This window comes from Hypanus sabinus, chromosome 3 (assembly GCF_030144855.1).
Source record: "Hypanus sabinus isolate sHypSab1 chromosome 3, sHypSab1.hap1, whole genome shotgun sequence".
NCBI classification, from domain to species: domain Eukaryota; kingdom Metazoa; phylum Chordata; class Chondrichthyes; order Myliobatiformes; family Dasyatidae; genus Hypanus; species Hypanus sabinus.
In genome coordinates, this window is record NC_082708.1 from 142,677,261 (window position 1) to 142,691,187 (window position 13,927).

A 13,927-nucleotide genomic window follows, 5' to 3' on the forward strand; every position below is an offset into this window, starting at 1 on the left:
ATGCAGGGTCTGGAATCTGATATTGTTTTCCTTCAGGACTCTCCGTGTTTCAGCATATTCCTTCTGTCTGCCAAGGATCTCCGGTGCGTAATCATGGTCTAAACTGATTTTACAGTTGCTCAACATGAAACCTTTCTTTTGCCATGCACGTTTAAGCACCACTTCCTTCATTCTGTAGCTGAGGAATCTGACTACAATTGATCTGGGATGGGCGCCTGCCGGGGACAGCGGAGCTAACGCACGGTAAGCCCTTTCTTTCTGTTGGTCTTTTGCGTCCGGTGTATCAAGATTCTCTCTAAGCAGCTTCCCCACGAAGGGAATCATCAATCCGGGTTTACCTTCAACTCCTTCAGGAACTCCGTAGGTCCTCACATTTTCACTTCTTGAGCGGCTTTCTTGGTCTGTTAGCTTCCACTGGAGCTGCTCTTGCAGCTTCAGCATTATTTTTATCACTTCCTCGGCTTTTTGCAGCCCCTCCTCACTTCGGCTTTGTCTAACCTCAAATTAGTGTTTACTATTTCTCCTTTAGTATCTTCCAACTGTTTGCTGTTATCTTGTCGGAACTTGCGAATCTCTCTGAGGATCAAAGTCAAATTCACTGATTCTTCCTCATTATCTTCATTTTGGTTAGCTGTGGGGGAGCTAGGCCCGTTGTCTTGCTACATCTGTTGGTTTTTATCAATCTTCTGAGCGGGCTTTTTACTCTTGTTCTTAGACAACATCCTTGCCCCTTTTATTAATATAGTTATTCAATTTTAAATATTTGTCTAATTTTGGCTTTGGGGCAGTTTACCTTCTTTTTTGTCGAGAGACCTTTTCCTACACCGCCATTCCCTTGATGACCTGGAAGTCGAGTCCTTGTTATCACAATCTATGAATTCACTTTCAAGGACTCTTCATTTCATGTTCTCAATATTTATTGCTTATTTATTTATCTTTATTTTGTTTATTTTTTCTTTTTGTATTTGCACAGTTTGTCATCTTTTGCACAGTATTTGTCTATCTTGTGTGCAGTTTTTCCATTGACTCCATTGTCTTTCTTAGTATTTACTCCGACTAGCTGCAGGAAAATTAATCTCAGGGTAGTATATGGTGAGATACATGTACCAATAAAAAAATGATTTCGAAATTTTAATAAACATTTTTTTCCGATTTGGCTCACTCCCCAGGTTATGGCAGGGTTCTCTTAATGTGAATTGTTTGCCACCTGAACAATTCACAAGGTAGGTTTCTGACTGCAGACTGGGTTCCTACTTGGCACAAGATGCCTTCAGCACCAAAACACTTGTTCAGTCTTCCATTTTCCATATGTATGGTCTGTATACAAGCTTGGCATTCGTAGGTTGGGTGGACCAGGTATATCAGTGTGTAAAGTGTGGTACGATCTGTACTGCCTTACATGGAGAACAGTGCAGTCTTAGAACTTTACATAACAGGCTAATGCACAAATTGCAGTGAGACCCTGCAATAGGCCAAATAGAAATTCTACAAGAGGATACTCCAAGAACACTGTTCTCATAAAATTCTTGTCTTGGCATCTAAAATGAGACCATGATATGTTCAGAAATTTACCATATTTCACTTCAGCCAACACAGTGATACCTATACATTTTTTTGTTTTAGGCATTTAAAATCCACTTTAATTCCTTAATAAATGTAGACCTACCGTACATTTTTCTTGATGCATGTCTGTATCTAATTGTCTCAAATCTTGCAGACTAAGTCTGTACAGGCCGAGATCTGCCTCAGGACTGTTAAATATGGAGAAAAGATGTAAGTAGTACAAACAAGCAACATTGAATAATAGGAAATAAATTTTGAAAAGCTATTAGTTATATATGAGGTAATTACTTGCCTGGCCCAAAACCATTGTCATGGTTCGAGGGCCAGCCTTCCACTCGGAACTCAGCTGCCAAGTTTATGGCAGCTCAGTCTACGTGGCAGGCTGTGCTGTTGGACCAGCAGCAGAAGCAGGATTCTGCTTTCAAAGCTGCCACTGTTATTCACATTTTTAACAGTCACAAATATTCAAGTATCACAGAAGACTTGTAGAGTAAGTTATAATAGAAATGATTAAAAAACTTAAAATATTAAAATAACACACTTAAGTACTTTAACTCATTTAAATCAAATAAAAAGCTAGAGCTACCTTTCCCCCCAAACCTCCACTCCAATTTCAATGGGCCAGCTGCAAGTTCATTGGACAGATATCCCAACCCAAAAGCTGGAAAATCCACAGATGCTGGCACCACCCTAACAGCCTATCACACAAAGACCCCAAGTGGAAGGCTGAGGCACACAGGTCTTTTCAGAAAAGGCCAGTTATCGCCTTATCTGCCAGTAGATCCAGTCAGATCCTGGTAGGTAGTCTCAATTATTTTAAAATGAAGGCTTCATTAAACCTGTGCACATGATTTAAACTAATTCACATGGTCTAATCTTCGTCTAAGAGTAGAAAATTAGAAATATTTTAGCAAATGCAAAGACCAAATTAAATTTATATTGTTTGACTTTATTTTGCATGAAGACTAAATTCACACAACCTAATGCAATTCATTTTTATAGCCACACATTTATATCTAGTAAACAGGCATTGAAAACAATTTACCTTGAATAGCACAGTATTTCTGGAAAGAATGTTAGCATTAAAATTGTTGTATCCTCGTTGTATGTTTTAGTATCCGGTGGTGAATAATTCTCCACAAAATAATTGCTATTTCCTTCTTCCATTTCACCAGGTGCCTCAGGCCCCGAAAGAACAAAATCTTGTTTTGCCCTTTTGCTGTAGTCTTGTTGTTTGAAGTTCTCTAATAGAGAAGGGTTAGAAGATCCATCTGCTAAGGGCTGCAATAAAATGCATGCAAGATATTAATAATTAAGTAGTATAACATTTATGCAACATGGTAATAATAAATTTTCCCATGTGGATTGAGAGCAGGAGAAATCTTACTCAGAGGTTTGTGAACCTGTGGAAATTTCTCCCACATGGAGGGTAACTGTAATTGTTACTGTTTACAACAGGTGTATCACTTGAATATAGGCTGCAGAATATAGATCGATTTCTAGACTCAAAAAGCATCAAGGAATATGGGAAAAAATTACAATATGGTACCAAGATAGAGGATCAGTTAATGATGGTATTGAATGATATTGTAGGCTTGATCGGTTGACTAGCCTATTCCTTCACCTATATTCTGGTTTACTATGTGGTGAATACCATTTTGAATTTTAGTCACTTAACTTGAAAAGTTAGGTGGTTTGTTCTAATTATTTCCAATTGACATCTAATATGATGCAGAACACAGGAAACTGGGTGAGAGTCATGAAGGGGAAAGTGGTTCAGGAGCCAGTGCAGAGTACGCCTGTGGCCATCCCCCTCAACAATAGGTATTTCATTTTGGATACTGTGGGAGTGGGGATTGGGGTTGACCTCGAGGAAAGTCACAGTGGTTAGGTCTCTGCACTGAGTCCGGCTCTGTGACTCAGAAGGGAAGTGGGGGACAGTGAACGGTATGCTGTGGTGACAGGGGATCATTAGTTAGAGGAATGGACAGGAGGTTCTGTGGGCGAGAACAATTTTTCCAGATGGTATGTTGCCTCCAGGGTGCCAAGGCCTGGGACATCACAGATCAAGTCCTCAGCATTTTTAAGTGGAAGAATGAACAGCCAGAGGTTGTGGTCCATGGACAGTGCCTATAAAAAGTATTCATCCCCTTGGAAGTTTTCATGTTTTATTGCTTTACACCATTAAATCACAGTGGATTTAATTTGATCTCTACAAAGTGATCTAAATTAGTTACAAATATAAAACACAAAATAATTGATTGGGTAAGTATTCACCCCCTTCAAGTCAGTATTTAGTGCACCTTTGTCAGCAATTACAGCCTTGAGTCTGTGTGGATAGGTCTCTATCAGCTTTGCACATCTGGATACTGCAATTTTTTTCATATTCTTCTTTACAAAACTGCTTAAGTTCTGTCAGATTGTAGGGAGATCATGAGTGAACAGCACTTTTCAAGTCCAGCTATAAATTCTCAATTGGAATTCTTACTTGGCCATTCCAGGGTATTAACCATTTTTGTTTTTAAACCATTCCTGTGTAGTTTTGACTTTATGCTTAGGGTCATTGTCCTGTTGGAAAACAGATCATCTCCCAAGTCACAGTTCTCTTGAGGACCACATTAGGATTTCCTTCAGGATTTCTACTGGCCATTTAGTCTGATGGCCAAAAAGCTCAATTTTGCTTTCATCAGACCACAGAACCTTCTTTCAGCTGAGTTCAGAGTTTCCCACATGCATTCTGAAACTCTAGCCGAGATTTCAGGTAAATTTTTTTTCTAACAGTGGCTTTCTCTTTCCACTCTCACATAAAGCTGAGACTGGTGAATCATCTGGGCAGCAGTGGTATGTGCAGTCTCTCCCATCTCGGCCACTGAAACTTGTAACTCCTCCAGAGTTGTCATAGGTCTCTTGGTGGCCTCCCTCACTTGTCCTCTTCTTGCACGGTCACTCAGTTTTTGAGGATGGCCAGATTTAGCCAGATTTACAGCTGTGCCATATTCTTTCCATTTCTTGATGATTTACTTAACTGTACTCCAAAGGATATTCGGTGACTTCGAAATTTTCTTTTCTCATTTCCTGACTTGAGCTTTTCAATAACCCTTTTGTGGAGTTGCTTGGAGTGTTTTTTTGTCTTCATGGTGTATTTTTGCCAGGATACTGACTCAACAGCAGTTGGACCTTTCAGATACAGGTGTATTTTTGCTACAATAAATTGAAACACCTTGACTGCACACAGGTTTAGATATAGCTAGGATATCTTAACTAAATATGTGACTTCTAAAACCTATAGGCTGCACCTGTGATGATTTGGTGTGTCATAGTAAAAGGGGGGGTGAATACTTACACAATCATTTTGTGTTTTATATTTGTAATATAGATCACTTTGTATATATCCATTTTGTGTTTTATATTTGTAATATAGATCACTTTGTATATATCCGTTTTCACTTTGACATGAAAGACACTTTTTCTGTTGATCAGCACCCGAAAAGCCAAATCAAATCTACTGTGGTTCAATGTTGTAAAACAATAAAACATAAAAACTTCCAAGGAGGGGGTGATTACTTTTTATAGGCATTGCAGGTACCAATGACATGGGTAGCATGAGTGATGAGGTTCTGTATAGCTTGTCCAGGGAGTTAGGTACTAAGTTAAAGGGCAGGACCCCAAGGGTTGTGATCTCAGGTTTGCTACCTGTGCCACATACTAGTGAGGCCTGAACTAGGACAATTATGCTGTTCAATAAATGTCTAAGAAGTTGGTGTAGGATAGAAGGGAGGGCATAAGATTTTTGGATCACTGGGCTCTCTTCCAGGGAAGATGGAACCTGTACAAAAGGGACAGTTTGCACCCGAACTGGGTGGGGGGGGGGTAGTTTGTTAATGCTGCACAGTGGGGTTTAAACTGGAGTTGCAAGGGGATGGGTACCAGAGTGCCAAAACAGTTAGTGGCAAGGTTGCGGAGGCAGAAGTTGGTAAGACCTCAGACAAATTTAGGATTTTAAAAATCAAGCATAGTCCAACTGGTATCCTGAGCTGGCTGTATATATTTCAATGCAAGAAGTATCATAGGAAAAGCGGGTGATAATGCTGAAGATGAGGTAGCTGGTTTACAAACAGACGATTTGAAGTCAGGAGAGGCTGTTGACAGGCAACATTTCAGTCAACAGAATGAGTTGCAGTGGAAAAGGGAGGCAAAATCGAAAGGGGTGAACACAGGACTGAAGGTGTTATACTTGAACGCATGCAGTATGCGGAATAAGGTAGATGAACTTCTGGCGCGGTTGCACATTGACAGATATAATGTTGCAGTTATCATTGAATCAAGGCTGAAAGAAGATTATAACTGGGAGCTTAATGTCCAAGGATGCACATTGCATTGAAAGGAAGGACAGGATAGCAGAGGGGGCGGCATTGCTCTGTTGGTAAAAATGAAATCAAATCATTAGAGGGAGGTGACATAGGGTTGGAAGGTGTTAAATCGTTGTGGATAAAGCCAAGGAACTGCAAGGGTAAGATGACCCTGATGGGAGTTGTATACAGACACTAAACAGTAGTAAGGATGCAGTCTACAAATTACAATGGGAGATAGAAAATGCATGCCAAACGAGCAATGTTACAATAGTTATGAGATATTTGAATATGCAGGTAGATTGGGAAAATCAGGTTGGTGCGGGATTTCAAGAGGGGAAATGTCTAGAATGCCCAAGAGATAGCTTTTTAAAACAACTTGTGGTAGAGCCCAGTAGGAGATCAGCCATCCTGGATTGGATGAATTGGTTTTGATTAGAGAACTTAAGGTAAAAGAACTCAACTTATGATTGAATTCACCCTGACATTTCAGAAGGAGAATCTAAAGTCAGATGAATCAATATTACAGTGGAGTACAAGGAATTATTGAGGCACGAGAGAGGAGTTGGTAAGAACTGATCGGTTAAAAACACTGGCAGGGATAACAACAGAGCAGCAGTGGCTGGGGAATCTCTGGAAGCAATATGGAAAGCATGGGAGATATACATGCCAAAGAGGAAGAAGTATTCTAAAGGCAAAATGACACAACCTCGTCTAACAAGAGAACTCAAAGCCAACACAAATGCCAAAGAAAGGGCATAAAATAGAGTAAAAAATAGTGGTAAGTTAGAGGATTGGGAAGCTTTCAAAAACCAACAGAAAACAACTAAAAAAGTCATTAAGTTAAAGATGGATTACAAAAGTAAGTTAGTCAATAATATTCAAGAGGATACCAAAAGTTTCTTAAGATAAATAAAGTGTAAAAGAGAGGTGAGAGTGGATATCGAACCGCTGGAAAACAATGCTGGACAGGAGGTAATGGGGGACAAGCAAATGGCAGATGAACTGATAAGTATTTTGCATCAGTCTTCACTGAGGAAGACACTAGCAGTATGGTGAAATTCCATGTGTCTGTCAGGAGTCACGAAGTGTGTGAAATTACCATGTGTGTGTGAGGGAAGGTTCTTGGGAAACTGAAAGGTCTGAAGGTAGATAAGTCATCTAGACTAGATGATATATACCCCAGGGTTCTGAAAGAGGTGGGTGCAGAGACTGTGGAGGCATTAGTAATCTTTCAAGTATCAATACATTCTGGACTGGTTCCAGAAGACTGAAAGATGGCAAATGTCACTCCATAGAAGAAGGGAGAGAGGCAGAAGAAAGGAAACCATAGACCTCAGTGGATTGGAAAATGTTGGAGTTGATTATTAAGGATGACGGCTCAGTGTACTTGGAGTCGCATGGTAAAATAGGCTGTAGTCAGCATGGTTTCCTCAAGGGAAAATCTTGCCTGACAAATCTGTTGGAATTCTTTGCAGAAATAACAAGCGAGATAGACAAAGTAGAATTGGTGGAGGTTATTTACTTGGATTTTTATAAGGCTTTTGACAAGGTGCCACACGTGAGGCTGCTTAACAAGCTACGAGCCTGGTATTACAGGAAAGACTCTAGCATGGATAAAGCAGCAGCTGATTGGCAGGAGGCAAAGAATGGGGACACAGAGAGCCTTTTCTGATTGGCTGCCAGTGACTGGCGGTGTTCCACAGTGGCCTGTGTTGGGATCAGTTCTTCTTAGGTTATATGTCAATGATTTAGATGATGGAATTGATAGCTTTTTTTGAAGGTAGGCGGGGGGGGGGCATGTAGTCTTGAGGTAGTAGAAAGGCCTTAGACAGAGTAGGAGAGTGGGCAAAGAATTGGCAGATGAAATAGTGTCAGGAATTGTATGGTCATTTACTTTGGTAGAATAAATGAAAGGGTTGCCTATTTTCTAAATAAAAAAATGCAACAAAAAAAAAGCAAAAAAAAAGGCACAAAGGGACTTAGGAGACCTTGTGTAGGATTCTCTAAATGTTAATTTGCAAGTTGAGTCTGTGGTGAGGAAGGCAAATGCAGTGTTAGCAGTCATTTCAAGAGGACTAGAATAGAAAAGCAAGGATGTAATACTGAGACTTTATAAACCACTAGTGAAGCCTCACTTGGAGTACTGTGAGCAGTTTTGGGCCCTGTATCTTAGAAAAGACGTGCTGAAACTGGAAAGGGTTCAAAGGAGGTTCACGAAAATTATTCCAGGATTGAATGGCTTGTCACATTGTTTTATGTGACAAGCCATCAGAGTGTTTGATGGATCTGGGCCTGTATTCACTAGAATTCAGAAGAGTGAGGGGTGACCCCATTGAAACCTATCGAATGGTGAAAGGCCTTGATAGTGTGGATATGAAGTGGATATGGTGGGAGAATCTAAGACCAGAGGATACAGCCTCAGAATAGAGAAACATCCTTTTAGAACGGAGATGAGGAGGAACTTCTTTAACCAGAGAGTGGTGAATCTGTGGAATTCTTTGCCACAGCCAGCTGTGGAGCCAAGTCTTTATGTATACTTAATGCAGAGGTTGATGGATTCTTGATTAGTCAGGGCACGAAGGAATATGGGGAGAAAGCAGGGTATTGGGGCTGGGAGGAAAGTTGGATCAGCCGTGATGAAACGGCAGAGCAGACTCATTGGGCCAGATGGCCTGTTTCTACTATATCTTCTGATCTCATTGTCTTATAAACTAACCAATTGTGTAGCCTGATTCTGCAAAAACATATTCCAGGAATACATGCGTTTTATCAGTCTAAAGGTAACCATTCACAAAAAAGACAAAATCTGTAGATGCTGGAAATCCAAGCAACACACACAAAATGCTGGAGGAACTCAGCAGGTCAGGCAGCATCAATGTAAACGATTATAGTTGACATTACAGACCAAAACCCTTAATCAAGACTGTTGAAGGGTCTCAGCCTGAAATGTCAACTGTACTCATTTACATAGATGCTGCCTGGCCTGCTGAGTTCCTCAGTATTTTGTGTGAGGTAACCATTGCTAGATATGAATGCAAAGGAAAAGAATATTCAGCTTGATATTGAATAGCAATAATTGTTACTGTTTATAACAAATGCATCACTTACCCTAAATTTTTGATTAATGGGATATATGATTTTTGCTTTCAATGCAAATACAGCCACATTACTGTTGATTGATAATTCATCTTCCTGTAAAGCAACATACATTAGCATATCACAATACACTTTACTGTAGAAGCACTTAAGTTCCCTAACTTTTGAAGGTAGCCCTGAACATAATAAAGATTACACAAGTCACGAAGGTAGATCACAGCCAGGAACTACAAATCCAAGCATACCCTATCAAAAAGAGAGGCAGGTGGGCAGAGAGAGTGGAGTGGCTCTTTTGATAAGAATAGGAAATCAAATCCTTAGCAAGAAGTGTTATAGGATCAGGGAATGTAGAAGATTTGTGGATAGAGCTGAAAGAAACTGTTATACACACGCTTCCGAATAATATGGGATACAAATTGCAACAGGAAACAGAAAACATGTAAGAAAGTTAATTTTATGATAGTCATATGGGATTTCAATATGTATATGTATTGGGAAATCAGACTGACACTGAATCTCAAGAGAAGTAATTTGAAGAATGCCAATAACTAATTAGAGCAGTTTGTGGTTCACGAGGGAAAAGGCAATGCAGGAGTTGGTGTTGTGCAATGGATCAAATTTGATTAGGGGCCTCACGGGAAAGGAACCCACACAGAGCGCAGGAGGAACTCCACAGGTTCCTCCACAGCATCTACAGAGAGGAAGCAACAGTTGACGTTTCAGGCCTGGACCCTTCATCAAGACTGGGAAGGGGGTAGAAGCCAGGGTAAGAAGGTGGAGGGAGGGTAAGGAGCTCAAGCTGGCAAGGTGATAGGTGAAACCAGGTGGTGGGTGGGGGAGGTGGATGAAGGAAGAAGCTGTGAGGTGATAGGGGAAGAGGTGAAGGAATAACAAGAAATCTTATTGGAGGGAACAACAGACCATGAGAAAGAAGAGTGGCACCAGTGGGAGGTGATGGACAGCTGAGAAGAAAATGGGTAGGAGGGGAGCCAGAATGGGAAATGTAAAAAGAAAAAAGGGGTAGTGGGGAGAAATCACCATGTTAGAGAAATTGATGATCACACCATCAGGATGAGGGCTACACGGGCATTATGTAAGGTGTTGCTTCTCCAATCCAAGTGCAGATTTATTGTGGCAGTCAAGGAAGCTATGTACTAATATGTCGGAATAGGTGACCTCTGGGAAATCCTGCTCTTTGAGGTGGATGGAGCAAGGTGCTCGTCAAGAGTGGTCACCCAATCGATATTGGGTCTCACTGATGTTGCAGAGACTGCCCAGGGACCTCCAGATACAACAGCTGATGCTGACAAACTCAAAGGTGATGTGTCGCCTTACCTGGAAGGCCCACTTGGGGCCCTGAATAGTGCTGAGGGAGGAAGTGTAGCGGCAGGTACAGTACTTGTCATGCTTGCAAGGATGTTTCAAGAGGGAGATCAGTGGAGATGGAAGAGTGGAGAAAAGAGTCACATAGAAAGCGATTTCTATGGAAAGCAGAAAATGGGGATGGGAGGAAAGATCTGCTTGGTGCTAGGATCCTGCTGTAGACGGTGAAAGGTATGAAGAATTATGTGCTGGATACGGAAGTGAGTGTAGTGGTGGTAAGGGTAAAGGAAAACTTAGGTCTGTTATGGCAGCAGAAGGATGGGGTGAGTGCAGATGTGCAGGAATTGGAGACCTGGGTGTTACCAAGGAAGAGACAACACCCCGTTACTTGTAAAAATGCTACTCCCTTTTCTTAGTTCGTCTGTCTCCGTCACATCTGTTCTCAGGAGGAGGCTTTTCATTCTGAAACAACTGAGGTGCCCTCCTCCTTCAAACAACTGGGTTTCCCTTTCACCATAATCAATGCTGCCCCCACATGCTCCTTTGACAAGCTGCCACACAAGGCTGCTAAACAAGACAGGCCCATGGCACAACAAGAAAAGTACTGGCATGGATAAAAATTGTGCTGACCAGCAGAAGGCAAAGGGTCGGAATCAATGGAGCCTTCTCCATTTAACAGTGATCGGTGTTGGGTCCACTGCGTTTTGCATTTATATGTTAATTATTTGAAAGACAGAAATGACAGCTTTGTGGCCAAATCTGCGGATGATACAAAGAAAGGTGGAGGGGTAAGTAGTGTTGAGGAAGCAGGGCGTCTGCAGAAAGACTTCAATAAGTTGGGAGAATGAGCAACTACGGAATACAGTGCAGTGAATTGTATGGTTATGCACTTTGGTAGAAGCAATAAAGGAATAGACTATTTTCTAAAAGAGGAGCAAATTCAGAAACTAAAGGTGCAAAGGGACTTGGAAGTCCCAGTGCAGTATTCGCTTAAGATTAACTTGCAGATTGAGTCTGTAGTAAGGAAGGCAAATACAAACATAGCATTCACTTTGAGAGAACGAGAATACAAAAGCAAGGATGTAATATTTATGTGGAGTACCGTGAGCAGCTTTCGGCTCTGTATCTATGGAAGGATGTGCTGGCATTAGGAAGGGTCTAGAGAAGGTTGATGATAATAATATTGGGGATGAAAGGGTTAACATATGTTGTGCATCTGATGTCTCTGAGCCTCTGCTCACTGGAGCTTAGAAGGAAGCGGGGGGGGGGGGGGGGGGCGGTGATCTCATTGAAACATTCTGAATATTGAAAGGCCTGGATTGAATGGACATAGAAATGATGTTTCTGGTAATGGGAGAGTCTAGGATCAGAGGGCACAGGGTGAAAGGATGTCCCTTTACAAATAGAGGTTCAGGATCTGGGGAATTCATTGTCACACGTAGCTGTAGAGGTCAAGTCACTGGGTATGTAGATTTTTGCTTAATATGGGTGTCAAATATCATGAGGAGAAGACAGGAGAATGGGTTTTGAAGGATGAAAATAAATCAGCCACAATTGAATGACAGAGCAGACCTTCTGGGTTGAATGGCCTAGTTCTGCACCCTTATCCTATCAATTACGACATAGGCAAGTGTTCCAATTACAATTGATAAAAGCACAATCTTAGAATTCCAACAGAATTCGGTGACCTTTGTGTTATTCAGGAATGAAGCAATAACATGAAGAACAAACCACATTTCCAATCCACAATACACAACAATAAAGTTTCAGAAAACTATTGGGAATCATTTACTTTTAAAACTGGGAACACATTTAAATTTTACTTCCATGATTAGTGGTGTTCCACAGGGATCCATCCTGGGACCTCTGCTAGTTGTGATATATGTAAATGACTGGAATGAAAACATGGATGGGTGTATTAGTAAATTCACAGTTGAGGTAAAGATTGGTGTTACAGATAGTGTAGAAGATTGTCAAAGGATGGAATGATACAGTAGATAAGGTGCAGATGTGGGTGAATTGATGTGTGGCATTTAATCTGAGTATATATAAAGTGCTGCATTTTGAGAGATACAATGTAAAGAAATAGTACAGTCCGCCCTCCTTATCCGCAGATTCCGCATGTGTAAATTCAACCAACCACGAATCGCAAAAACCCAGAAGTGCTCTTCCAGCACTTGTTGTTTGAGCATATACAGATCTTTTCTCTTGTTCCCAAAACAATGCAGTATAACAACTATTATAATTAGCATTTACATTGTTTTAGGTATTATGAGTAATCTGGAGATGATTTAAAGTATACAGGAGGATGTGCGTGGGTTATCATGGATCGGGATTGAAAAAATATCAATAGTTCTCTTACTAAGTAAGTCAGAACAGGTACATCCAGTATTATTTAGCATCAGTTAGTCAAATGTTTGCATTCGTATATAGTATATATTTTACTTTTCTATGCATATAAAACACTTAATGTATGTTTCAGCCCTGGGTTTGGGAAGTTCCCAAGTTTGATCTAGTGACAGATCGCTATGCAGTGCGTAGTCCATTGTGCTGGGTTGATGTGGAGGATCAAAAACCTAAAATCCCAAAACCCAATAATTAAACCACTGCGTTGCTCAGTAATAATTGTAGCTTTCGTTGGGGCACAGCCTTTCTCACTTTATCCTTTAAAATTGTTCCGATCGTTGACCGACGTAGCCTAACGCTTTTCGAATGACCGATGGCGTTTCACCTCTTTCCGATCGCTTTATTATTTCCACTTTATTTTCAATCGTTATTGTGATTATTTTCGTGAACAGAAACACTGCGGATTCAGATCTCCGCCGCTGGGTCCTAATGTTCACTGCACTGAGACAGATTAAATAAGGTCTTGGGTTCTGCTGGGTCCTAAGGTCCACCATATTGAGACAGGTTGAATAAGGGACTTGAGCATCTGTTAATTTTGGTATCCGCGAGGGGTCCCGGAAACAATCCCTCACGGATAAGGAGGGCCCACTGTTTGCTGTTATTGGCAGAACCCTTAACAGTATTGATGTTCAGAAGGATACTAGATTTCTTCCCCCTCTGAATGCACTGTGCTCCACTCCAATATCAAAATTTACAAGTATTTCTGATTCAGAACTCTGAGACTGTGACAAAATGTAAACCATCTACATGTTGTCTCGACCCTATCCCTACCACACTTTTTGAGGGCTCTTTTAATAGTGTTTTCAATTCTGTTAGAAGAACTATTAACACATCTCTTGAAATTTGAGATATTCCAGATGCCTTCAGAATTGCAGTTGTCAAACCCCTACGTAACAATTCAAACCTTGATAGGCTAACTACAGGCCCATATTAAATTTTCCCCTCCTGGGCAAGATTCTTGAGAAAGTTATTTTCAACCAACTCAATAACATTCTGAATGAGAACAATACTCTAGAGATGTTTCAGCCAGGTTTTAAAGCAAACCACAGCTTGAAATGGCCCTTACCAAAATTGTCATTGACCTTAGGCTTAGCACTAATGCCAATAGGATCTCAGTTTTGATTTCTCCTAGGTCACCTTAAGAACTGGGTTAGCCCTCTTTGGTACAAGTCTTAATAGGTTTTGCT

The 13,927-nt window shown here is 40.8% G+C and overlaps 1 protein-coding gene across 4 annotated transcripts in view; it reads right to left on the reverse strand.

The window, feature by feature from the left end:
- The window catches only part of LOC132391711 (evC complex member EVC-like), a 72,346-nt gene that overhangs the window by 53,944 nt on the left and 4,475 nt on the right, over nucleotides 1-13,927 (reverse strand). For all 4 annotated transcript variants that reach the window (XM_059965265.1, XM_059965264.1, XM_059965266.1 and 1 more), the window contains exons 3-5: nucleotides 9,024-9,107; nucleotides 2,609-2,844; nucleotides 1,667-1,751 (exon numbers count right to left, since the gene is read on the reverse strand). In XM_059965265.1, the coding sequence (XP_059821248.1) occupies nucleotides 1,667-1,751; nucleotides 2,609-2,844; nucleotides 9,024-9,107 (405 nt within the window). The remainder of the gene's footprint in view (nucleotides 1-1,666; nucleotides 1,752-2,608; nucleotides 2,845-9,023; nucleotides 9,108-13,927) is intronic.